Source organism: Nipponia nippon, unplaced genomic scaffold, assembly GCF_047370975.1.
Source record: "Nipponia nippon isolate SJK-2023a ecotype South Korea unplaced genomic scaffold, ASM4737097v1 scaffold_17, whole genome shotgun sequence".
NCBI classification, from domain to species: domain Eukaryota; kingdom Metazoa; phylum Chordata; class Aves; order Pelecaniformes; family Threskiornithidae; genus Nipponia; species Nipponia nippon.
The window spans coordinates 12222071-12249339 of NW_028262333.1; the positions used below are offsets into that span (position 1 = coordinate 12222071).

The 27269-nt window shown below is 45.6% G+C and overlaps 1 protein-coding gene across 1 annotated transcript in view; it reads right to left on the bottom strand.

Moving 5' to 3' along the window:
* Positions 1–26240: 26240 nt before the first annotated feature.
* LOC148056178 (collagen alpha-1(XXIII) chain-like) overlaps positions 26241–27269 on the bottom strand; it is a 137911-nt gene continuing 136882 nt past the window's right edge. Inside the window, exon 3 of the mRNA XM_087754202.1 lies at positions 26241–26362. Within this exon, the coding sequence (XP_087610328.1) occupies positions 26241–26362 (122 nt within the window). The remainder of the gene's footprint in view (positions 26363–27269) is intronic.

Here is a 27269-nt window from a genome sequence, read left to right on the forward strand (position 1 = left end):
AGCATCTGAAATCTGGGCTTGCTTTCTTGATTGCCTGCAACTTTCAGGAGCATGTGTTGTGATCTTTATTATCTGTTATTTGAATTCTGCTCCATGTAATTTTAATTAAAGATGAAGGCATCTTTATTTTATTTTATTTCATAACTAAGGAACAGGAAAACAGTAAGTAATTCCCTATTCCCCCAGTCAAAATCCACCTCTATAGAAGTTTTCATTTTGGGGGGGACAAAAGTCAATTCCACTTAAATGACCAACGCAAAGTCTAAGAAAAAGGTGAGATTTTTGGACACCCCATTACAAGGCCCAAGTAAGAGAAGGCACCGCAGTGGCTTCATGCTGTGCTTTTTGCCCAGGGATAAATTTCACTCATGCCTTTGCCCACTCTCGATTACAAGTCTTTTGCTCCGAATCACACACGCAGTGATCACACTGTACATAATTAAATGCTCACTACATCATGATGGGATGAACTTTCTGCCCAGGACAAGCCTGATGCTTTAAGACAAGGCAGAGAGAAAATGCAATCAAATTGCCCTGAAACATGGTTCTGACCAAAACCATCACTGCACCAGCCAAGTGGGACAAAACCCATCAATCTTGGGTGCTTTGAGAAAGATGACACTGATGTGGTCCCAGCCAACATCGTTTGGTGGATGTCAGAGCCCACTTCTAGCTGTAATCAACTCAGATGTCATTTTCTGACCACACACCAGTAAGGACCGCCTGCGTTTGGCACCGGCCCAACACGGCTCTGCGGGGCGTCCTCCACATTTGAAGAGAAAAGAGGAAACGTTGCTGTCAGTTTGATAAAGAAAATATATCCAGCACATCTGGCTGGAGCCCTCAGGTTGCCAGGGCGGGAGGAGCTGGCGACATGGAGAAGGGGTAAGTGGTAATTGCAATTACTCGCCTTGGTTTTACCTGTCACAAACAGTAACGTAAGCACATGGTGTTCCTGCGGGTGTAATGACCCAAACCATGGTGCATCCCCACAGCCATCGCCTGGGGGAGGATATTATTTATATAATGACATATATTTTATGGTATACATTAATGATATATTATTAATGATATATATTTATATAATGATGCTGAGAATGCAGACACAAGTCAGATGAGATGTTGGGGCTTGAGCAGAGCTTGTTACTACGTCATGCACTCTTGCTGCATGCCTTTGGCGACGCAACATTTTGACTTCAGAGGAAGGGGCTACATTCAGATACATTAAAAAAATTTTTTATTTTTGTTTTGTTTCACAGTAGAAGCTCAGAAGTCTTGAGATGTAGCACTAAAATGTCACCTCTCATTGCAAAAGTGAGACTTACCCGATTCTGAGAGCAGCTGAAGGCTTGGAAACACTTTTAGGTTCACCAAAGTGGGAGGACATGGAGCTTGCAAGCTCTGATTCACATGCAAAAGCTCTTCCAAGAAATAATAAGCATTTCCCCCATACATCCCTTACCCCTGCTCAGAGCAAGCCTAGGTGCCAGTCTGGCTAACTGGCCCTCTGCCTTCCTCCTCTGGTGCCATGATCGCTGCTGGCAGGGAGGTACTTGTTCTAGCAGCGTTACAGGAATTTTAAGGGGGGAAAATATCTAGTGAAAACAAAGCCAGAGACTATTAAGAGGACAATCCTTCTGAGTTGGGAAATCTTCTCTCATGGTTATTTTTAATGTTTCCTGCTCTGCTAAAAATTAGCACAGGGGTCGGAAGGAACCCTGCAGTCAAATTTTAACAAATTCAAAGGGCTGCCTTCAATCTCTGTCTCTGTGGTTTTGAAAAATGGTAAAAACTTACATTTGAAAAGGAGGAAAGTGTCAGAACAAAAGAGCGTGACAGTATTTTAGTATTCCTGCGAAGGGCCCTGGGTCAATAGGCGGCTTGGTTTGCAGGGCAGTGAGGGAGCAGGGACCATCCCTTCCTATAGGCTATGCTGTAAATCTTTGTAAGCAGGACAGTGTCTGCTGGCGATACGGTTCCTCAGCACGTTTTTGTATGAGAAGAAAGCTCTGGCAAAAGCTGTGGCCAAGCACACCCTGCCAGGCCCATCACAAGGAAAGCAGAAAGAGGTGGCCAGGTTGCTGTGGCTCCTCCGAGCTTCCCAGCTGAAGGAAAAGGGTAGACGAGAGACGGAGAAATGAAATGTGAGTCCTCTAAATAGCAACTGAGAACCACTAGCGCTAACTGCGAATTAATTGCGTACAAGAAATGCTCTGGAATGTCACCTCATCCTTGTCCCCAATTACTGCTACCCCCTCCTTCTTCCCTAAAGTCCTCAGTGCAGGAGGACCAGAAGCCCTTATAAAAAAGCAAGTTTCTACTCCGTCCAATACCACCTGTGCTACAGTAATCATTTGCCCTTCCAAATAACAGCATTTAAATATCCGTGAACAGATGGACTCTACGTATTAAATCGGTCATACAAGGAATTATCCTGCGCACACACCAACTGCAATGGCTGTGAGCCTAGACAAGTTGGAGGTTCCTTCTGCATCTGCCCCGACCTCTGGGGTCCCTGGTGTGAGACCTCGAAATTGTGTCGGCCTGTGGCACAACACAGCGTTGGAAACGTTCGTACTGTGAGCTGTCATATTTAAGCATTAAGATCACTAAAATCACAATAGCTTCATGTTTAATGATATCTATAGCGTGGATTGTCTCACTGGAATGGGATGGGATTGCTGCACAGGGGAACAGCCCTGCACTTAAAAGTAAAGAAATTTTTTTCAGCATGAACATGATTATTAACAATCCTTTGCTAATAATTTTCTCTGTTTCTTTGTTTGAAAAAAGCTATTTCAGTATTGTCCAACACAAATTCCCTTTTGGTCCATAACTGCATGCAAACCCAAAACCTACTTTTTCATTACTAAGTGATGTTTTTTTTCTTCATTTTTTAAAAGCAAATAGCTTCTGCAGTTCCCTTATAAGCACAAAATAGTGATGTTGATGAGACATGAGTTTTTTAATGTTTGTAAGACTAATTGTTTTAATTTGGAAAATAATTTACACTTGTTGTTCCACACATCAATATATTTGTTTAAAAAATGGAAGCAAAGAATATTTGAAATGAGGGAAGCTTAACTAGCTTGGCTGCCCTACAAGGGATACAGATCTTTTAAACATATTTTCTGGGTAAATCAATAAAATGCCTTTTTTCATTTTTTTTTTCTTCCTTATTTTCAAAACTACTAAAAAGCGCAGAGCTCCAAAGCAAGTCCTGATAAATACCCTGTTGCCAGATTTAACAAGGAAACCATTTACACATGACATTCACTGAGGTCTCAGTTTTGCATGAGTTAAGCTTTAAATACCTCCAACATTTGTGATTCAGCTAATACCTTTTTGCCAACACAAGCACCTCCGGCAGGGCAGGTCACCCCAGGCCGTGGTGGCAGGTAGCCCGGGGGCTGCTCCAACCTCCCCAGGGCTGCTGTCACTCCCCAAATCAGCCTTGATGGCACCTGCATCCTAACTGAAGCCGACAGCGAGGCACCGAGACCACAGCTTTCTGCACGCAAGTATCAGCTGATTTATCGTCTTCTCCAAGAAGGTGGCAAGATGTCATAGAAGTAAAAGATAAGCCAGACATGGGTATTTATTTAGCCATTAAGTTGTATTCCTGGATCAAAAACTACTTTAAATGTCAGGCTTCACTAGCGCATTTATCATAAGAGCAGCAGGTAAGAGAAATTACTATTACCAGTGGCAGCTCCCATTTGGGACAGCTCTGGATTTAAAGCACAGCAGGAGCCACTTGTGTAACAAAAGATGTCCTGCAGCGTTTTCATTCAACTTCCCTCGATAGACCAAACCCTACACGTGGTATAGCGCGAGATGCAAGAGGACTCTGAAACCCAGGCATGGCCGCTTCTGCTTATACGTGTGTATTACCCCATGTCTGGAGACAGCTGGGTATACAAAGTTTTGGGGCATAATTCATTGCCACTGAGTTTTTGAAGACTTAATGGGAAACCATCTTCTGGTTTGGTTCTCTCCTTCCTCTCTTGCATTTGCTGCCACTGTCCTGCATGGCCTCGGAGCCAGGCTCTTCTTGTTTGGGTAGAAAACCCTATTTCATTTTACAGGGGAGGGCAATTAGGTGTTCCCCAAAATCCATCTCCCTGCAAACCGCAGCCCTGCATGTAACGTACAACCCCAGTCTTGGGGGGGATCCCAATGGGGCTGCTCCAGGCAGTGGGGTGAGCTGATTTCCCCCTTGCCCGTAGAGCCCCCTCAACTGTGGCAGCCCTCACCCCTCTCCCAGATGTCTTTCCAAAAAGGACACCTGAGCACACCCCAGGCATTGCCCACAGCATCTGGTGGGGCTCAGCCTCACCAAACCCCCAAAAGCTCCTCTGAAACCTTTCTTGGGGTGGAACCATGTCCCACAGCCTGAGCTGACAGCAATAAATCCCCCAACAGAGGTGTCAGGCAAACGATGCAGAGCACCAGCCTGATAAGGGCCAAGCGTGTGTTAACAAACCAACCAAAACACCACAAATCTGTGCTCTATTCCAAAGAAAAGATCTGTCCTCAGACTGTTGGGCAGCCTCTGCCCATTCTTTGATGGAAACGGAGCAGAAAGGAGCAGTAATTTGCTAAAAGCTTCACCCATAATGCAAACCAGACTGCGGGGCTCTGCAAGGGAGCAGCCACCTCGGAGGCTGGGCTGGTCCACGCAGGGCATCCGGTGGCTGCGCACAGCCACCCTCTGCGACAAGAGCCCAGCACAGGGCACAAATAATTGCAAGGGTTTCTGAAATCCTTGGGAAACAAAAACAAAACAACAACAAAAAAGAAAAAGCCCTCAAACCTGAGAATGTTTTTGGGGCAGCACCTGGCCTTGCCCGCTGTTCAGCCCCTCCTTTTCATCGCCAGCGTGGGCTCACCGGAGGGCTTCGGTTCCCAGCTTTCTTCCCAGACATGCCAACCACGTTCATCAGGGCTTTGTTGTGGAGCTAAAGCACCTTTTCTCCTTTTCCTTAAACACAAGATGCGCCTCCTTCCATCTGTTTACAGAGCTCCCTCCTTATTTTACTGGATGTCTTCTCAAAGATGCTCAAGAAAAACTCCTGGAAGCAAATCTAGCACTGACTGGTCCAAAGGGGCGAAAAGCAAATGCTGGGCTGGAGCTGCATGGGACACAGCTTGGGTTTGAGAGCAAGGTTACTCAGATAAAATGCAAAGAAATGCCACAACAGAGCTGGTTTGTTCGCTCCTCCTGATGCAAATGGAAGGGAAGGAGTCACCGCAACCAACTGCCTCAATTCCTGGGCCAGCAGCGCTCTGTAAGGAGTGCCCCAGCATGTCAGATCAGCTCAGCTGCTGCTCAGCATCGTTTCAGAAGCAAGCACTCACTCATCTGTGCATCACATTGCACCAGTTTTCTTCCAAAACAACAAAGTGCTTTTATGGAAGAAAGAGTCCCCCAACTTCCCCCAAATTTCTGAGGCTTAAATGAGTTCCACGTGTTCTGTGCAACTCCTTGTTTCAAGCATTTGGTGACCAATTGGGTTTTGGATATTTTTTGTTTAATGTCCAACTATGAGAAAGGAGACGGCCTCTGCGGTGGGGATGCAGTTTTGAAGTTGGTAAGCAATTGTTCTGGAGGAATATCAACATTTCAAGAGAACACTTCAGCATCTTACTGCCTTTGTATTCTTCCCCCACCAGTGCCACCCCCGGTTGACAGCTGCTGTTTGGATTACCTCTCTTTTGTGGTTAATGAGCAGACTTCTTGGTTTTTCTCAGTTCTCTGCCTACAAGCCAAGCCTTGGTACCATGCGGCTGTGCCCAAATGCACTGCAAATTGAGATGCAGATGCACCAGCTGTACTCGCACCTGAAGCGGGGAACCAGAGGAAAAGCAGCAGGAGAAGCCAGAAACCAAAGCCTTGCGTCAACCAGGCATTGGGTGGTGAAGGACCTTTTCCACCATCTATCCTCGCAGCCACCCTCATCACCAAGCCTTCCCCTGCATAAGCCAGCTTGGGATAAGGTGGCCAAGTGCGTCCAAGTCATCACCCGAAAAACCATCCATGTCCTGTATCAGAAATCTGCCTGTGCAGAAAAGTTCTCCTTGCCATTTTCATCAGCACCTTTACCAGGCCCTCTCCTCTCCCTGGCCAGAAACACTGGAAGCGCAGAAGATAAACAAATGCATCTGCAATTCCTCTACTGGGTGGGATATAAGACAACTTTTTATTTTCCCTGCGGAAGAATTACCTCTAAATCAAAAGAAAAATAAACTGCTGCCATGAAGAGCTGGTCTTTACAAAATCATTGTTGTCTCTACGTCAGAGAGCCAGTAAACGGACATAGCAGGAAAATACGCTGGATCCGCTTTCCCTGCTTAAAGGGGTCTTCCCCTCTAGGCAAATAATTACGTGAATTGGCCACAAAACTGATATTAAAATAAAATTAAAACGACTAGAACTACAAAGTTTGCCTTGTAACAAATGAATATTTGTTACTTCTGTCTTTTGGGCTCTTACTGGGAGAAGTATGTGTGCAGATGGCTTCATTCACAGGAGATGCTCCTTGAAGTCTGAATATTTATGAGTAAAGATACTCAAGAGAACAAACACAGGACCGAACCCTAGATTACAGTTATGAACTTGATGAACCTAGCTAAGAAAACTAAATAGCCAGCTTACCAACAGAAGCCTTCATTTTGGGGATGGATACCAATCACATAACATAGTATTTGGAAGTATCTAAGTCTAGTGATGCCAGATGTTAAATATGAAATTTTTTAATTCTGTGCATGCACAACCAAAATACCCATGCAATGTACAGGCACTCCGTGTCTGTGCATGAGCTACCACTCAGGGTCTGGAAAGCATCCGCCTACTGCGAAAAAAACCCAAAACAGTAAAAGTCTGAGATCCACATGCTCTTCCCTACAGCCCATGAGATCTGACCACGTAGCACGGTCTTCCATATCTCACACAGGACTTCTGGCAGCCCTACTGAAGAGTTAAACCACTGCCTGTTGCTCTGGTTTGGGTACAGAGCAATCTCAAGCCATGCACAGCTCCTTCTGTGACTCCCAGGCTACACCCTGAGCATGCCCAAGTAGGACTTGGAGATAATTGCATAGATGGAGAAAACTCATCAAGTCATCAGGCAGTCCAATTCCAAGTTACTTCTACAGTTCTCCTGTAAAAACAGTTTATTATTAATGTCACATCTGGTTTTCTGGTGTTGCCATTTCCAAAACGCCTGGCTAAGTGCACATCTTGGAGCTTTCTGGTAAACTCTGAGTGACAACAACAGGATGGAGAAACTGCTACCAGGAACAGGCTTGGGCACGTGTTCCTCACTTCCAACACATCAGCCTGTCTGCATTCATAATACATTTATGGGTCACACACAAACAGCTTGCACAGACTTTCCCTTGCTAAGTTATCTACACTAATTGAAATTCTTAATTGCTGAGGGGAGAAAACCCCAAAGTCGGCTGGTTACGGCCAAGGTCTAGAGCTGCCACCAAAGCCCCTGTCACGCTGCTCCACCGCACCCAGGTCGTGCAAGTCAAGGAACCAACTTCCCTTCTGCATGTGCTCCTCCAACCCCTCTCCCAGGCATCAGCTCAGAAAAAACATTTGGCTTCACTTTATGTCTTGAAAATTAATTAAAACCAGAGTTTATCATCCTTACAAAGCTGATTTCCGGCTACAGGCATTACAGCCGACTTCAGCGGGTAACTGGATTTACAGCACTGTAGTCAAAGGAAGATATTAGCTCACTGTGCAGGGCTCCCAAAATAAAGTTTCTGAAGATGCTGATCTGCTCATCTCCAACAGCTCCTTAGCATGAGGTGGACTTTAAATACAGGAGAATGGCCTGTACAAGAGTATTTCAATTTTGACTGAGCAATTATTCCCCAAAAGGTGTGCCAGCGTTGAGAAATGCCTGTGTTGTGTCTTTTCTTTACCATAAGTCCATTAATCGATTATATTGGTGTAGTTACCTGTCATTAGTAAAGGATGCTACTACTCAATATTGAATTATTTTGAGAAACAAGCTGCATTACTTCTAAGCAGGCAAAACTTGAAGCCCTTTTCTCCCCGCCTTCCCAAAGAGTTCCCACCGTTAAGACAGACAGGCAGGACGATGTCTGGGCTCTTTCAGGCAACACATGAGTGATTTACAAAATTCAGAAGGCAAACATTATACGCCAGAGGAATGAAATGAATAACACTCTGCTCAACTAAAAATAGATGCTAATATTCTCAGAAAAATGTATAAAACAGGAGACAACTCTGTTTCTTATCATACTTTTTTTCTGCAAAGCTTCTTCCCTGCTCTGCTTTTTATTAATGAAGACATGCACATGAAGTAATTCCCCTCATTAATCAACTTCATTCTTTTGGTTTCTTCCTACTTGAAGTGACAACCCTCCATTCGGGATGTCACGTAGCAGCATAGCAGAGACCAATTTTAGGGAGGGACGAGTAGCAGCAGCAGATGAAACTCTCAAGAAACAGAGACTTTGGCTTTAAAAGGCCTCTCCAGTAGATGGGAGGAGGGAAGGGAACAGGTTCTGGTGAGCCACAAATGCAGCATCTCATTGGAAAAGAGGAGAAATATCATGTAGGAGGACAGCTGAGTAGGTTGAAGGAAAGTATGAAACCATCCCCATGTGGGGCAGAGGAAGGGACAAGGGCAAGGCTGCTAAAAGCATCACCCAGCAATTACATCTCCGCTCCTTACATTATTTGACTCCATTAAACATAACGGGAAGATCCGCCTGCACTGAAAGGTCAGCTGCAAAGCCTACTCGCAGTTCGGCTCTTCCATCTGCTCCTTATTTTCTCTTTTTGCCTCCTGCCCAGATGCAGCTGCCCGCTCTGCTAACGTAAGCGGCAGAAAGCCCCGCTGCACCAGCCCTCTGCACAGCCAATCCCTCTGCTCCCCTCCCAGCTTTACGAGGGCAAATGCCCCCCGACATGCTGACGCACTGACAGCACATCAAGTCGAGGGGAACCACTGCGCAGCGCAGATGCTTCTTGCCTCAGAAAGTATGGCTCAGGACAAGTCCCAGGGGATCCTGGTCCCAGCGCCTGGTTCTGCCCAACAAGAAACACATTTCCATCGTCGCGGCAGAGGCACATCTGTTTTTCCTCTGCTCCAGCACGCCCTCGTGCAAACTCGAGCTCAAACTTCAGGGCCGTGCTTTGGTTTGGGGATGGGCCAGGTGGTCTTCGGCAAAGGCTAAAGGTGTCATCCAAATTTTCCTTGTCAATCTGATCTAAAGGCTGCTGTCATCTCTTCAGAAAAGCTGGTGATAGGAAGCACCAGAGCAAAACAATGCAGTTAAACCAGCAGCGGCTGGTGGCCCTCCTGCAGCAACGCCCTCCACAGCAGCAGGGAGACCTCAGCACACACTTGGAGCCATGCAAAGCCCAGAGCGAGGACAACCAGGGCACCACCACCATACGCAGAGCCACTGGGCAGGTCCGCGAGCAAGGGGTTGCAGACACAGCGATACCACCAGGCAGGGCTGACCAAAGGTAGATCAGGTTGCTCAGGGCCTTGGCTAGAAAACTGTCATTTTTCTCTCCTAATAATGCTGCAAAATGAGCAGTTCATCACTTTTTTCCTTAGAGACCACTGCATCTCTAATGAATCAATCGAGCCCTGTAATCAATCTGTAATTACCAATTATTCCGGGATTTCTGTATAAAGGAATCATTTATCCTGTAGTTTTCAGTCACCGACGCTGCCTGTTCACCCCAGGACACCATTTACTACCTACGTGTTACTTCAGCCCACCACGACCAGCACAAAGAGCCAGAGGAACACCATGGTGTCCTGCAAGAAGGACCACGCAGATGTCAGAAAAGCAACCTGCTGGTTCTTCTCCACCTTTGGGGTAAAGTGCTCTGCTTCCCTCCAGAAGTTGTTTTAGGTATTTTTCTCTAAAAAGGACTTCCAAGATTAGCATTTTGGGGTCAAAAAGAGTAAGAGCCTCCCTGCTCCCTGGTGCCTTCATTTGCATTCTTGCAAGTTCAGGAGGTGCAAGGCAGGCTCTCAGACTAAGCAGATTTGCACCCCGAAACCCAGGAGCTTATGATGATCACTGCCGCTATTACTATGTGCAAATTACACAGCCAAGATGAGAAAAAAAATGAAAAAATTGCAGGTATTTTGGACGCTAAATAGATCTGCCTTTCTCTGCCCTCAGCTCTCCAGAGAGCACACACATGCATGACCTGCATTCAATCCCCTGCAGAACCCAAATGATATTCAATATAACAGCTCTTAAATTGGCTCCCGGAGACCCTTCTGCCCCCCAGGAGCTGGTTCTCTCAGCAGCTGAAGTGAGAAGTGTGGCAAGTTGTAGGCTTCTGCCTTGTTCACCAGTCATCGGGGTCCAGGCAAGCCCAAGAGAGCCACCTCTGCCCCATCTGGGTTGAATGCAATTTCCACCGTGTGTAACTGGATTACCTGCAGGGAAGAGTTTTTATGTTGCAATTCCATTATTTGTTAAATACAGTTACAAATCTGGCAGCGCAATTTTCACCCTTCCAATATCAGCTTTCTTAATCTGTTAGAAAACCCCTGAAATGGATTAGATTATTGGTCTGGGGGTCAAAAACATTTTAAAAGCCTCTCCAGCACTGCAATTAAAAAAGAAACAGAAAATCTCAGAAAGGACAATCTTCAGGCAGCCTCTGAAGCAGCTGTACGGCAAAGGTATACGTATGGCGGCGTGAGCTTGTACCTCACCAGGGATATCAAAAAGGCTGTTTTCCCCTTAACCTGCCCCTGATATCAAAAGTTTACGTTAAACTAATTATCTGCAGTCTTTGTGCTTCTGTCAAATTTGCCTGAAATGGGCCAAGTTCAAAAGTCACTGGGGAAAGAGGAGAGAAGACAGACCCATGCTGCCCTTAGCCCATAGGAACCTACATGAAGTTCAGGCTAGGGTATATGCTGTGATCCATGTTCAACAGGGTGTCAAAACCATGTCAAACAAGACCAGAAAAGCAACAAAATCCAACATTCTTCATAGCTGTTATGGTAATGTTAGTAGGACATGCCGTAGGCCTAAAAATAGAAACTAAATCCTCTCTGGGGTTTAAAAAATAATAATGAACCTAGAGAACTTCATAAAGAAGAAACTGCTTCTGCTGTAAAGTTTTATTGTAGGGCACAAACCCCTCCGCTTAGGATGTTAACTATCAAAATATTGAAAGCATCTTATAAAAGCTGTTTTCTCTTCGGGCCCCGTCTCCAGAGCTCTGGCTCACTTCATCCCTTTTAAGTTTCCATTGCTGACAACTCAGTTATACGCTAGTAGCTCACAAATAAACTCAAAGCACCACTAGCCAAGAGATTCACGTGTTACCACACCTATCTCTGACACCAAACACCATTTAACATCCACTTGCTACTTCTGCATTTGCACCATATCCACCTCTTGAAACAGCTTAGACTTTATTTAATCATAGAATCATAGAATCATTAAGGTTGGAAAAGACCCTTAAGATCATCGAGTCCAACTGTTAACCTATCACTGCCAAGTCCACCACTAAACCATGTCCTTGAGCACCACGTCTACCCTTCTTTTAAAGACCTCCAGGGATGGAGACTCAACCACTTCCCTGGGCAGCCTGTTCTAATGCCCGACTGCCCTTTTGGTGAAGAAGTTTTTTCTAATATCCAACCTAAACTTCCCCTGGCGCAGCTTGAGGCCATTTCCTCTCGTCCTATCACTCGTTACTAGGGAGAAGAGACCAACCCCCACCTCGCTACAGCCTCCTTTCAGGTAGTTGTAGAGAGTGATAAGGGCTCCCCTCAGCCTCCTCTTCTCCAGGCTAAACAACCCCAGCTCCCTCAGCCGCTCCTCATAAGACTTGTGCTCCAGACCCTTCACCAGCTTCGTTGCCCTTCTCTGGACACGCTCCAGCACCTCGATGTCCTTCTTGTAGTGAGGGGCGCAAAACTGAACACAGTACTCGAGGTGCGGCCTCACCAGTGCCGAATACAGGGGCACTATCACCTCCCTGGTCCTGCTGGCCACACTATTCCTGATACAAGCCAGGATGCCATTGGCCTTCTTGGCCACCTGAGCACACTGCTGGCTCATATTCAGGCGGCTGTCATCCTGAAGGGAACTAAATAATTAAATTGATTTGACTATGCAACTGGATGTAATAAAGCCTGCCCATGTGCTTCTGCTGAATAAGACACTCAGGCTGGCTTTAAGTTTCGTTTCCTCCTTCTTCAGGTATACATATTGCTTTAGAAATGCAATTATCACCACCCCCATATTAGATAAAGCTAATTAGCATAGCCACAGCCATGTGGATGCAGTAATTCGGTGTTTGCTGGGTTTAGCTCAGCTAGTTTTGCAAAGTTGGGAATAAGACCAGCCACACAGCTCGCCTGGACCTCAGGTCCTGAGGGGAAGGAGAGAGGAGAAAAAACCTTTCGGTGACATTAATGCCATTTTCCAGTGCAGATGTGGCGGCAGAGCTGGAGGTCACTGCCAGTCCCTGACACCAACCAGGAGAGCCAGAGCAGCACCAAAATCCCTCACCAGGAGCTAGGATGGGCACAGCGCCGGGGCTGCCCACCGGGACAGGCTGGGGGTGATGCTCTGTCCTACGGGAAAGTCACTATTTCCCCCCAGTGTTTCTGGTTTTCAAAGCTCTGCAATTAAACCACACACACGAGCTTTGGCAGAATATGGCTGACACGGAGAAGGGGGCAAACCTGCCACAGGCACTGCTAATCCAGAAGTGGTTAGCCACATCCCACAAGAGCAGAAAGCCACCCTAAAACTGCCATTAAACAGCCCAATTAGAGCATAGTCTCCCATCTTAATTTCTAATAACTTAAACTCTTTGTTTCCAACATTTGTACGACCACCTTGCTCCAGCCCCTCTGCCGGGGCAGCTCCCACCGCGGGCAGGTACCACTGGAGGGAGACGAACCCCCACGCCATGCTGCCCCAGCCCTGCGGCCTTCCACGCTGCCCCCACCGTCCCCTCATACTAGGCTTTATTTATTCAAATCAATTAGTGGAGCCCCAAGTACTTTCGTGTCAGGGATGCAATGGCAGCACAGGGTTCTGCAAAATTAACCCCATCTCACACCTCTCCCCTTTTGGGGCTGGTGCCGCTGGGGAAACACTGCAGTCGTCCCCAGGGATGCTCACAGGAGTCCAGGGGAAATGGAAACCAAAACCAGCTCTGTATTTCCCTTCCAATCCTCCTCCTTCCTTGAGCTCCCAGCCCATCACACACAGAAAACTCAATAGATGTTTCCATGGTTTATGGGAGTTAGGGGGAACTGGGCCAGGGCATGAGGCAGCACAGACAAGGAGTGAGTTTTCCTAACACGCTCCTTCGGGGGGGGGGGGGGGGGAGGCATCAACCACAGGAAGGAGAAGGCTAACTACTTTACCTTATAAATGGAACAGCAGGACAAATACCCAAGAAGCCCCTTCTGGAGCATCAGGCAGCGCAGAACTCACTGCACCCATTCAAAAAGCAGAAGCAGAGCTGGAAACGTACTGTGAACATGGAGGATCTACACAGTCATTTTTACCAACCCATTACACCTAGTGCCTGCATGGGAGTCACTCCCTGACGAGCCACTGAGCCCCTCGGAGCCGGAGTACCGCAGCCATCTAAGTGCATTAACATGGACTAAGGGAGCCAGCCGGCAGGCTGCAGTTTGGGATCTGGCCAGAACGAGGTCTCCCTCCTCCTGCAGAAAGCGGCTCAGAGCCTTTAACAGCCCCAAGTTACCAGCTTTATTTTTCCCCCCGAAGACACCTCCCTATAACACAGAGACATTTCAGTGGTGCCTGTGGGCACGGGAAGGGCAGCGCATCCTGAATTACCCTTCCGAGCCGCCACAAAATCTCTCCTTGCCAACAGGCTTGGCAGGACACCTCTGCTCCCAGGGAAAAATTTTTGGAGATGGGTGAATGAGAACCTATCTCAACACCTGCGGCTCTTTCACCAATGTCCCCAAATTTGGCCACCTACAGCTGTGAATGAGACAAAGTCTTCACTAACTTTGCAGTCCAGTAAACTCTTAGGTAAGAGTATGAATAATACCATGAAAGGGCTCAAGTATTTCACCCCTACAAACATTAATAAAAAATATTACACAGGCTCCCAAGTTTTCAGGCTAAATCCCTCAAAAGCTATCACTGACAAAGAGGGGGGAAAGAAGGAAAAAAAAAAAAAGAGACCAAGACAGGCAAAGAAAATCAAGTGTCATGGAAAAGATGGAGAGGACTATGGAGTGCAGATTAGAAGAGAATAAACATAAAAGGAATAGCAGAGTTACCGGGTAACCATCGCGTCCTGACTGCCCCTGTGGTGGGGGAACAAGTGAGATAAAAGTCAGTCAATGCACCCGTAGCAGTGTGACAACACATAGCAGCAGGCAGGAGACGGGGGCCATGGGCTCCCCAGCCAGTCCCAGGACTAAAGTCTCTCCAGAGAAACCTCCTGGAGCAATTTTCCTACCAGAAAGGTCACACCTACGGTGTATTTTCCCCAGATTCTGATCTCATGCTTCCCTTTAGCTACTTACCGAGGCTTTTGCCAACTCACACCCATCCCTGCTGCCTGTGCTCAGTCCCCGCTGCCCCTGAAGCCATGGATGTGCAGGATACACACTAGATCCCGGCCGTAAGCCCGCCGCGGGCTGCGGGTACCAAGAGGTACAGGAACACCTGGGTGCCAGGGAGAGGCTGGGGAGGCTGCGGCGCTGCTGAGCCAGCAGCCGGGACAGCCCATCCGCCCAGGAGCAATCGCTGAGCTTCAAACTCCTATTCCAGCACTTAATTCAATGAAGGTTTCCCCCTCTCAGATCCATTAATTTTCTTGCAGGATGCAGCTCTCCCAGCTCACCTCCAAACTCCACTTTGGTTTGTAATGAAGTGGAAAGAAAAGTTGATGCTACAGGAAAAGACCTTTCTTAGTCCCTAATAACACCTGCCAGATCAGTGGAATAAAACACAACCCATTCAGGATATTTCACCTTTTCTGCTCTCCTCAGGGGGTTCCCAAAGGCGTTTATGGCTCGAGCTGCCGTTAAACATGCTGTGAGCTACAGCAGAGGAGCCTGCTGCAAGCCAGACATAAGGCAGATTCCCTGGGAAGGAGCTGTTAAGTATTAGCTGGTACACAAGTAGGCAGTAAAGCATGTATCTGGTACAGCAATGTCATCTGCTACCATAAACATAGGTTATGTCAGCATGCTGCGGATACACAGTCAGATTCATACATTTCTTACGGCATGAAATAGCTCTGGCAGCCCCCTTCATGCCATGTGCAGGGGTCCTCCCTTCTTGCTAAGTGCCCCTGCAGCTTTTAATGCCTCCTGCAGCGCTATTGATTCATCCAGAAACAACACTGACTTCAACAACCACCTATTCAACAAATTACAGTCTTGGGATAAAGTGTACAGTGAGATTTTTATGGAGACGTATGGCACTGGAGCACACACAGATAAATAGGAAACACTTGTAACTCCCAGCCCTCGCTCGCTGGTGAGTTCCCCAGCCAGCATGCTAATACATAAAGTGTTTGTTAATATCTGGGACTGTAAATGTTTAATTATAGTCTGTGGCAAGTCTATCCTTCAATTGTAGAAATTTCCTACCCAGCATGTGATTTTAATACCCTCTGAAATGGAGGTTTTATAGCACATCTGAGCAGAATACCCCTTACTCACAGACAGGATGATCAGTCACCCAACAGCCACAAATCCTGTACCACAAATTCTAATAATTTCATATACACAACTAGCTTATGACAGCCAAAAAGCAAAATACCAGAACAACTGCTACTAGGGAACAACAGAATTGGGGATGCAGTTTTAGCAGAGTGAGACGCTATACATGTAAGATGTAATCGATTCCTTATGGCCAAAATCAAGAAACAGCAGAAACTAATAGAGTTAAATACAGTACTGTTGAAATAAAATAATATTGTGGTTCTGTGGGTTCTAGGACTTATTATATATTATGTTTAAAGAACTCTCTGGCAAATGCTGTTTATGCTAAAAATGCAGGATTTTTTTTTTTTTTAATAAATTAAACCAGGAGTTGTCTTTTAAAGAAGGGCAAGGGGAGAGCAAAAAAAAAAAAGGTCTTGTTTGTGTTAAATCTCCCCTGTGCTCCGTTTGCAATTCAATAGTGCCGTGGGAACCAGGAAATGAAACCAACTAGAGACAAAGAAAAATTAATAGTGCACCATATGTTGCCTATGTCAAATCACGTACAATAAAAGTGAACAGACAACACACGTGAGGAAGCGTAACCCAGCTAGCTGCGTGTGGGCTGATAACAGCCTCTGAGCAGGAGCAGAGCAGAAATGGTTAAATAAATACATTTAAAATAAGCCAAAGTAGTTTAATCAAGAGGAAAATGTCCCTTAAAAGATGTATATATGGAGTTTTAAATAGGCAGTATCCTCTTCATTTGTAACCTGCCACTGAGCAAGATTTTTTTTTTTTTTTTTAAATTATTAGGCCAAATTGCATGAATTGCAGAGAGGGAAAAAAAAATAATCATCAGGCAGAAGCCCTGGGATGACCGGCTCTAGCACCCAAAGGGCTTCCCAGCCACACACGCCTGCACTCAGCCTTGGCAGATGCTCTCCACAACCTCGGGATCTTGCCTGATGACGTGACCGTGATGCAGGATTTGGTGAAGCAGCCGTGCTGCTGGGGAGCCGCGTCAAGCTCTGGGCCAGGCACATGGGGATTCACCTCCCAACGGTGCTCCCGCAGGCAATGCCCAAGTCACTAATATTTCAAAAACTCGCAGAGTCACTTTTATTGTCTGGGTTGGAGAGGCTGCGTTGCAGTTTTTAATTACAGAATATTTACAGGAAAATGAATTTATTGACAGACTACATTTCTAAACACAAACTAATAAGAAAAATTCATTTGTTTGCATTTCTTGAGCCAAAATATTGGATTTATTGCTAATGCTGGGCACAACTTTTAGAGCAAATTCATTCGGATCTCCTGTAAGGATAGTTAAGCTGAAGCTGTTAAGTCTTAAATTTTCATGATTTGCTCCTTCAAAACCTGGCCAAATAATAATTTTGCTCAAACCCCTCTTAAGTCTTTACATTAAAAAATGAACTTGAAACAGAAGCAAAAATTCAAAGGGCTGAAAGCCATTAACTAAACCCACAGGTAGCGCTGCCGATCCCAGGAGAACCAAAGCTGTGGCGCTGCGACAGCCCCCATGCTCCACGTGCATTTCCTTGTCACCTTTTGGCTTTTAAACAGATTTACAGAACTGGAAATTAATTAGCCCAGAAACAGTTCGCAAATTTATTTTTCCTGAAACAATCTCTTTTCAACCCAGTGATGCTCTATAGGAAGAGAATGACGTGAAGAAATGTCTCTGTTAGTGCAAGGATGGAGCAGGAAACACGTGGCTGCAAACGGCCTGTGCCTCTCCTCCTCATCATCCTCTGGAGGAAGAAAGGTTGAAAGCCAGAAGCACCTAATGCCCATAATTTCTTTTTAAACTATCCCTCAACAGCCTGGAGAGCACAAATGAAACGCTGTTTTCTCACTCCAAAACCAGCAGGAGAACATCAGATTTGGACGTGGTGGTGGCACAGCCAAAGGCATGTCTGAACATTTGGAAGAAGGAGTTGACACATTTTCAACTATTACCCCTTCAAACAACAAATTCGCCATAAATTTTCTGGTTGCATTGGTAGGAATGCTTGTTATTCTCCCCAAGACTTCAAAGAAGGAAGGAAGCAAGCTACGGCTTTCCCTCTAGCCCCCCTTGTGAGGCTACCAAACCCGTATTAAATGATGGAAACACAACAGATAAGAAAAGCAAGACAGAGCTTTAGAACCAATAAACCCATTAAAATGTTAAAATATTAGTACAGCACTCCTTCTGCGAAACAGAAGTAGACTAAAGAACTCTTTAAAGGGAAAACTCTTTTTTACTGAATATTTTCTAGGTTTAAAATTACTGGAAGTCCCTCAGGGCAGCAAGTTAAACATTTAAAAACTTTTTTTCCCCCCTCTCTATTTGTCTACAGTTGTGAAAAAATAAAATACAGCAGCATCTGGTACCAATTTTACTTCCAGACACACCTCTACCAAAAAAATACTGTGCTTTTGCAATAACACCGAAAGGCAGGGGAGGGGGGAAGGGGAAGCCTTAACTTTGTTGATCCAACAGTAAAATCCGGGATACTTACTGCAGGTCCTGGAAAACAAAAGAAAAACAAAGAAAGAAGTCACTTAATTACAAAGAAAAGGTATAATCTGATAAAACAGCACATAGCAGAAACCAAAATCAGAATGATTCAGTACTTTTCAGTTCAATTCCAATGTGATGACTTTCCAGATACACTTAATGCCATCTGCATCCTCCCATTATGGGACCATCTCACCTGTGCTGCTGGCACGGCAGCACTGACAGGGCTGTAAACCCACCCTGTCCCACCTTTTCCCCAGCATGACTCTTCCCTCTCCCTGCTCCGAGACCCCGGGCACGTCACACAGCATCGCCCATGTTCAGGGCCTGGGGCATCACATGCAGCTGCAGAGCATCACCAGCAAAAAGCAGGCAGACACAGCTGGAATTTTATGAGCAAAAAGTGAATTTTCACCACAGAGCTTATTTTTCTTCATGTTGTGCAAGAGGAGCTGGAGATGTACTCGCAAAAGCCAAAGGAGAAGTGCAGTGCCAGGGGCACCTGGCAAGGATGTTGCTACAGCTGCCACAGATCCCAAATGTCACTGTCATTTGGTCCCCATCCCTCCCTGACCTCAAAACACATCACACAGCCCCACAGTCCTGCGTCACCTCCGCACGGCTCCTGCTCAAGGGCTTTGCTGCGCTCAAAGGCAGCCAGCTAATGCACAGTGCCTTAGATCCAGGGGAAAAACCCATCACATCTACAAAAGGCCTTGGGTACCAGTGCCACCATCTGAAGCTATAAGTAATGGCAGCAGAAAAAAAAAAAAATCCTCCTATATTCCCCTGGGGTGTAGGGGTCTGCACCACCTGTGACACCAATTTCTGCAGCTTTCCCATTGCTCGCCCGGGCTGGTGCTATGCGGAGGTGAACACTGAGCCCCTGATCTAATGCAATCCACGTTTCACTCCTGTTCGCAAGGCAGCCTATAGCTCTGTTTGGGGCTCCTTCATGCTCCATTTCCTGCCTGATCAAAACCAGAAACTAATCACAATTAAAAAAGAAAAAATGTGGGAAAAATTAAAATGGAGGAAAAAAAAATCAGCTTTGTTAATCTTATGTTATTCAATAATATAAAACAAGAAGCACATTTCAAGCTAATGCATTTTCAACGTTTTTAAAATGCGTTTAAAACTGAAAACATTGAAAAGTTGAGTAACAAAACCCAACAAAAGCCTAAGAACAAGGACTGAAAGCAAGTAACGATAGGCAGCGCCTGCTGCCAAGAATTAGCCCATTAACCTGTGTTCGTCAGCTTAACGCCATCAGCTCCGCACACAACAGCAGCCAGGCGCCCAGCCGGCATGGAGGGGAGGAGACAACCTCCAAATCTCCATCCATGCCCAGAAGCCCATTTTCTTTAGCGTTAAAATTCACACAGGCTCGTAGTTCACTTTCCTTGGTTTAATTTCTTATGAATACAGAAGTCGATGGCTCTAAGCCAATTTATTAACTGAGAATCGTAAACCTGATTTATTAACTAATTTATTGCCAAGCTACCCACAAAAGCCCTTTTGTAGAAAAGTCAAAACTAAGTCTCAAATAAGAAGCGGTCAGGAAATTATTTTAATATGGGATTTCAATCATGCACCAATTATAATCTCCTTGGAATTCGTTGCCTTTTTCCTTTTCTCAGCTACTGTTTTCTCCCAACACGTGCAGGCAAGTGCTCTTTGCAAATGCTTTCCTCAAATACAGGAACCAAGGTTGGATGGGGGCTTCCATACATGCAACGTGGGATGCTCTCCATCCGCATCAGTGGGCTTACACTAATTTTTAGCTGTGCTGTTGGCCAAATGGGTCTAGGTAAATCTTCATTAAGGCATAAAGTTAAATCTGGTGAACTGATCTTTTCTCCTCCTAAGAGCAACGTAACTTTCTGGCTTACTGAATGTGTTTTTTAAAAGCCTAGCCACAAGACACTTGTTTCCTGTGGAAGCCCACAATAAATCCAGAAGTTAGTCATGTGCCAAGGGGCTGGCCCCCACCCGGCCATCTCCTTCACGCGGGCACATTGCACAAGAGACACGCTCATTTCAGAGAAATTTGCCAGAACTTACTGCTAATAATTTTGAGTAGTGAGAATCAGTTTGAGAGCTCAAAAGGAAGAATGAAACCAGTTGGAAATTATTATTATAATGAATAAAAGTTGGAAACAGCCTTTGTGTATTTAAAACTCTGTAACAAATTAACTTGGAGGCTTATTTCAGAAGGAAGAGGAGGAAGACAAAACAACCTGCAAATGCACAGATTTTGGTCTATGATTAATTTGCTATAGAGAAGGGAAACCTGCCAGAGTTTTCCATGGTCTACAGCATGTGTTACTGCTATACTGCTGGGAGTGAACACCTATTACCTGAGCCTGCAAGGGCACAGAGATATTTAGAAATGCCAAGAGATTCCTTAAGAACATGAACAGTTGTGCTAGAGGGAGGTGAAAATAGAAACTCATTAAAAATAAATAACCCAGATTTCCTGATCAACTAACATTAATGTTATTTTGTATATCCGAAGACCTAGCAGGTCATGATGGTATCATCCCCAGCAGTACACAAATATATGGGAAATGACAGGTCACCATCATTTATTTCCAAGTATTTCTGCAGCCTGGGAATTTTGGGATAAGCTACCATTTCTGTTTAATCTATAAATAATTTCTCATTCAAGCTTTCCTGTGGTGACAGGAGAGAGCACTGCCAGGCAGGGAAAACAAAACCAGCCAGACCTTTCCAACAGCCCAGGAAGAGCCAGAGCGGACTTTGCTGCTGCCCTTAACAGGCAAAGGACCCGTCCCCAAGGTAGCACACACGCATCTGTGGCCACCTGAAGATGTAAAAATGATAATTTAAAAATCATAAATATATATAGACACATAAATATCTATATAAAAACATATGTATGCATATTTATGCACTCACACACAATATGTATATACATACACACAGAATTATTAATCCAAGATGCTATAAGGTGAGTAACTAAGTCATGGGCGACAAGGAAGGAGGACAACTGCTACAGTCATAAGAAGTCACAGAGATCAGCTCTGCATCAACCTGAAAAAGAGTATTTGTCACTGCCTGTTGACCTCAATAATTCCTATCTGTGTCTCAGTGTTGGTGCACATGGGGAATATGCTGTTCTAGCAGAGAGGCTTGTTATTGAGAGCAAATGTAGGACAGATTAGATTTTTCCTGAAGTTCAGTAGAAGCCAAAGAAGTCCTCAAGTACGAGGCTGTATGTATGCAACTCATCATGACAAATACAGGGAGAAATGAAAATCCCCAAATAAATGTAAAGTTCTGCATGATTTACCCACACGCACACACATGCTTACCGAATAACAACAACTGTATATTTACGCTTGTCCACACAACCACATGGCCAAGGGGTTTGAAAGGGTCTTAATGTGTAAAATATGGGGTTTAAGTACATGTAGGGCTGGGAGAGAAATAACATTTCCCTACATAGATGTTGCTTTGCTTTTGTTCCTTAAAAAGAGCTTTAGATTCTTCCCTGTTCCAAATCAGGGTATTTCTGTAAACAGAATAGCTGTAAGGAAAAACAAAACAAAACAACTTTGAATCAAAACTTTGTTAGAAGTTCAAATTAAAGAAACAGTTGTAGAGTAATGTAAATTTGGAAACAAAAAGTAATGGGGGGTGGGGCAGAAGACTGTTTTATCCTATTTCAACAATTTCAAAACGTTTTCCCTACAAGTGTTTTTGAAATGGAAAAATTTTGTAAACAAAATTTTACTCCCAGAAACAGCAATTTTGCCAAATCAACATTTTTCAGTGAAATAACATTTCATCAAAAAATACCCTTCCAGGCCTATCTGCAAGGGCGATTTTGTGCCTAAAATGGGCAACATTTATTCCCTTCTGCTGAAGCTGCGCACAGTTGATGCAAACAGGCAGTACCCAACGCCGCAGCAATCGGCTTTGGGGGTTTATGATCAGAACCAGCTCTTGCTTCATGCAATGAGAGCAGAGACGTACTCAGAGACTTCCCAGACTTAACACTTCAGGTGTATTTTCTCTTGTTTTTTCTTGAGGGGTTTCAAGGTTCAGATCAGTTTTTGGATCAATCTTCAAGCCAGGAGAAGAAAGCAGCATGCCATTACGAGAGACACAAGCATTGCCTCCTAACATCTAGTTGTACAGAGACTTTGAACCAATATTTAAACCAACTAGATTCCCAAATCCTGGATCCAATTCCTCCATCCTTCAGGAACACCCCGGTATGGATCGATCTTTACAAAAATAAACGTAAAGCCCCGGGAGGGCTGTGTGGCCGTACCCCATCCCGTTCACGCAGCACCAGCTGGCAGCAAGAGGGGAAGCAAAACCTCTCAGGTCCCCTGCTAAAATCCGTGTTATTTCACAAACGCTCACTACAACAGTTGAACTGTGTCCCCTCTGGGACATATCACGTTAAAAAAATAAGCTAGCATGACATTAAACATCATTTTGCCTTTGGCATGGAAAGGGAATCTGAGACGTACAGGCTGGCTGTCAGGACCAACCACTATGGCTAGTGCAGCAAAACCTTCCTTCCACCTCATGCTCGGGGATGGCTGCAAATCCCACATAAGGTTGTATTAAAAATGTGTTTTTCTTTTTATACACCAACTGTTTGCATGGGTGGGTGCACGTTGGTCTTCAAGGCTGTGCTTGCTTTCCAGCTGCACAAGAAACTGCTGAAGCTTGCGTGCAGGAAATAAGGATGATGTCATTTGTGCATTGGTTCTGGCAGGATGGGATGGAGCTTGGGAGATGCGGGAGTGGAGGTGGGTGCAGCCATGGGAACGCTGGGGGACAGACAGAGGGCTGCATTGGGAAGGACACCTCCCAAGGAGGCGGCTGGTGGGAATTTCCTGGCCTCAAGGTAGCAACAGCAGAATAAATTGGTTTTTAAAAGTAACCTCTTCCACACTGGTAGCGCTCAGGTGACTGTCGCTGCAGCGACTCCATCCCTGGGACCAGCTCTAGGACATGTGTGCTGTTCCTTGGCCGCAGCCACGGAGGCGATTCCCGCAGGGCCACATGACAGTAAAGAAAATGGGTCAGATGGAGCCGTTTGACTCAATTACTCCCTGGTTTGTTTAGCTGAGCTGACAGCAGCAGAAATGCTCCCCCAGGTACCTGGTCCTCATGTTTGCAGTCAGGGAAGAGATGACAGCGGGGACGACCGTGCCGCCACGGGAAGCTCACACCCTTGCTGGAGATGTAAAGCACAAGGAAAGGCTGGGGTTTAGTGCAGCCCCCTCTGCCCGCAAGCTCCCCGGCAGGGGTAAACTTGCTGCATTTATGCTTCTCTACAACAAAATACACTAAGCCAAGCCCAGAGGCAAGGCTCTGGCGGGACCCACCGCCTGCCCTCAGCAGCTCCCCGGGGGGAACCAGGAGGCAGCAATGGTGGTTCAACCCCACATTTTGGCAAGTGCTTTTTGAAGCACGTGCATCCAGGCTTGCTCCACTTTCAAACAGTCTAAACAGTTAATTTTTTTTCCTAGAAATGGTTTAAACTGAATCTTTTATGGTATGGTGTCTTTCTATGGTAGAGAGCGGTTGTCTCAGCGTGCTTTCAGGATGATGAATTCTTAGCTTAGAGAAACAGAGCTGTTGAATTAATTTGCTTTTAATTATATGAATCCATCACGGTGAAAGAAAAAAAAAAGTAAAATTCAGTCTTGGTTTAAATCAACAAGAGGGTGCGATTGAAAAGGGACAGAATGATCTTTTAAAAGTTTCTCGGCTTCTTTCTAAAGGATACATATTGAAAGGTTCAATATAAACTCGAAAAAGTTTTTCAACGTGACCATTTCAACAATTGCCAGAAAAAACGTTCGCCTTGGCAGGGCTGAGACCAGCACTGAGCATTCTGGCTCTACAACAGCATTTGTCTGGAGGCTGTAAAGCTATAACCATGCAGGGTCCCTGGGGATGGGACACTATCATGATATGCAAACAAAGCTTTATTCGCATTTATCAGCTGTAGCGAAGGAACAAGGATCTAGTTTATGTGTGGTCAGGTTCTCAAACAAATATAGAAATATATATTGAAGCTATCTATGAAAACAAACATCTAGCAGCTCAGCCAAAACCAACATGCAGAGGGACATCTGCTCTCTGCTTTTGTATCTGCAATAGAGCAGAGCAATCGCGGGGGCTGCGTTGCATTAAATGGATTTCAGTGGTGTGCTCCATTGACGGGGTGTGTGTGCGTGTTTGTGTGCACATGGGTGTCTGCTTCTGCTGTCCTTCTGCTTCAGCGGAAGATATCCATTCAAGCATCCACTGCCATCGCATGCCCTACGGATCTCCCTTCCCCAGTGGTATCTCACTCTCCTCGATTTTCCTCCACGGTCGCAGAAAAGTTCAAAGAAGATCGTAAGCTGTTACTAATGATTGATTTTTTTTCTTTTTTAATTCTACAATGCTTGCTTTCCTGCTGGTCCTGCATCGATTCCCTGGCAGCTTCCCACTTCATCAGAGGGTTGCTCAAGTGACACGTGCAGACGTGCCGTGGCACGAGGGCAACCGTCACTTTTCAGAAGCTCTTGCGTGAAACAGGGAGAAGGGGAGTGAAGGGCAAGGGCATGCTCAAGCTCAGCGCTACGTCCCAAATTTTCATATAGGCTAGAGAGACACCTTGGACAATGTTTACATAAATGCCTGCATATAAAAAACAAATTCATTGGCTGACCTCACCAGCTGCCCTTTGTTGAATGCTGTACTCCACTAAGGGCTTTAAGGAGCACAGTGACATTTAAAAAACAACAGCCCAAAGAGGAATCAAAGCTACCTAGTGGCTGTTCCCACAGCCCAACCGCTAGGAAAATGGGGTTTAGGTTTAATGAAGCTGGCTGGGATCCATCATCACCCCCATTAGTGCAGTATCCACTCCTTGCCCATGAGTAATCCCTGATGCTTCAGGAGCAAAAATATCTCAGAAAACACGTGATGCACCGTGAAATACTATCGATAGAAGAGAGAAGGGAAATGCCTGCCTGCCTGCTTTTCCCAGAGATCGGTCCATGGCCCACAGCACAAACCCCTGATTTCCTTTTCCCAGAGTTAAAAAAATTGTTTAAAATATTGACGATCAGAAAGTTGTGCTGCCCTTTTTGAAAACCCAGCCGTGTATTTGCTATAGCAATGGGCAGCAGAGAACAGCCTCCTTGCAACATAAAAATCTAACTGGTCCCCATTAATTCACCAAGCATTCAAGAACCTAAAAGCCGAGGTGTGGAAAATTCCACCTGCTACTTTCCGACATGCAGAGGCAGCTGCAAACTGTGTGGCTTTCTAGGTACATACCTGTCTGACTGTTTTCCTTAGAAAAAGAAATGCCAACTGCGTCTCTCCCCTCTCCAACAGCACTTCAGACCTAACAGCAGACTGTAAACAGCACTTCTCCCCAGCTGAAACAGGGTCAGTGCTTTCCCATTTCACAAGACAGGGAAAAAAAAAACCCAACCCACACTAGATACCAAAATGACAGAGGCATATAATTAAAGTAAACAGTTAGCTCAAATAAAAATTCCCAGCGAAGCCAGTCTGTGGTTTCACCTGGTCCAAGGGCACACTGAGCACTCAGGGGATGCGCTCAGGGCTGGTGGCTGAGGTCTGGTTATCCTCAACCCTGAAATGCAGACACCATCCATCATATGCATGGGACCAGAAGGCAACGTGCAGACACATCCACATACAGGGAACAAGCCAGTGCCCACCTCCCATCTAGCACGGCTGTGGGGTTTCTATATTTTTGTGCGAATACACAGTCCCACTTCACTGTTGGATGGGACAATAATGGGTCTGAATGCTACAAGGAAAAAATGGAAGGACTGATAAAATATGCAACATCAGTGGGTGTTTTGATGGTTTTTTAGTTTGTTTTGTAGGGTTTTGGTTTATTTTTTAGTTTTTATAAAAACCTTCATGTCCACCATGCAGGCACGTGGGAAGCCCCCATTCCGCAGCCCATTAGATGAAGGTGCCCAGCATCATTATCGAAAGGGTCCCATCCAGCCCAATGACACCCGCAAGGTGCCCAGCGATGTCACTGGGGAAAGGTGATGCTTACCGGGTTCTCCGCGACGGCCGGGCTTCCCTCGCCTCCCCGGGGGGCCTGTGGAAAGCAGAGAGCAGAAGGTTAACGATGCCCCGTGGGCAGCGGATTCAGGAGGGGACATGCCAACATGTCCTTCCCTTTGGATCCAGACCACCTCGTGCCTTCCCCGCTTTCCCAACTACCAAGAAAAGAGTAGGCTGCACATCTTAAATACCCCTTTTTTCACAAAATATATCATTTTGGTGAAAAAGCCAAGGCCAGGCTCCAAGGCAAGCTTGTTTTGAAGTTATTGGTGTTGCCCGTGTAGTAGAGGAAACCAGGTCTTAAATGCTCCAAAATTCTGGAAAAGACTTTGCAGAGGGGCTGGCAGTTCTATGCACACTGCTTGTGGCTGTTACAGTCTTGCAAATCACAATATTTAAAGTATTAAAACAAGGAACAGAAACCTTTTGCTACTAACCATTATCTGAGTAAGAAGAAATTCCTGCGCGGACTGCTAAAACAGCCGAGATCTGATCGTACAGCTACAGTTTCAGGCCCAGGTTTCAGATATAAAACACTTGCTTGTAAGTCTTACCCTTCTAGGTAGCAATGACTAAGTGATCAATAAAATACCATAAATGACAAAATGCCTTAATCAAGAAAAAAGTCACTTAATAAACATGGATGCAGAACACTGCTCCAGCACACATTGAACATCCAGCTCCCCAAGAAGCATCTAGCTCCCCAGCAAAGCTGTAATGGCGTGTCCTTCGTGCTGTTAGCTGTTGTGTTGCAGCCCCTCTGCTGCAGCAAGGCTTCCCTGCCCAGGAGCTGGCAGCACCCATGCTCCTGCAACACGCGCGTTGCCAGATGGGGACAAAAAGCCACTTTTCGTAGCCTTCTGCAGCAGGTCAGCTGGCTCCAGAGGAGCATTTGCTGGGTGACGGCAATGTTAACAATGAAAAGCAAGACCTCACTTTTA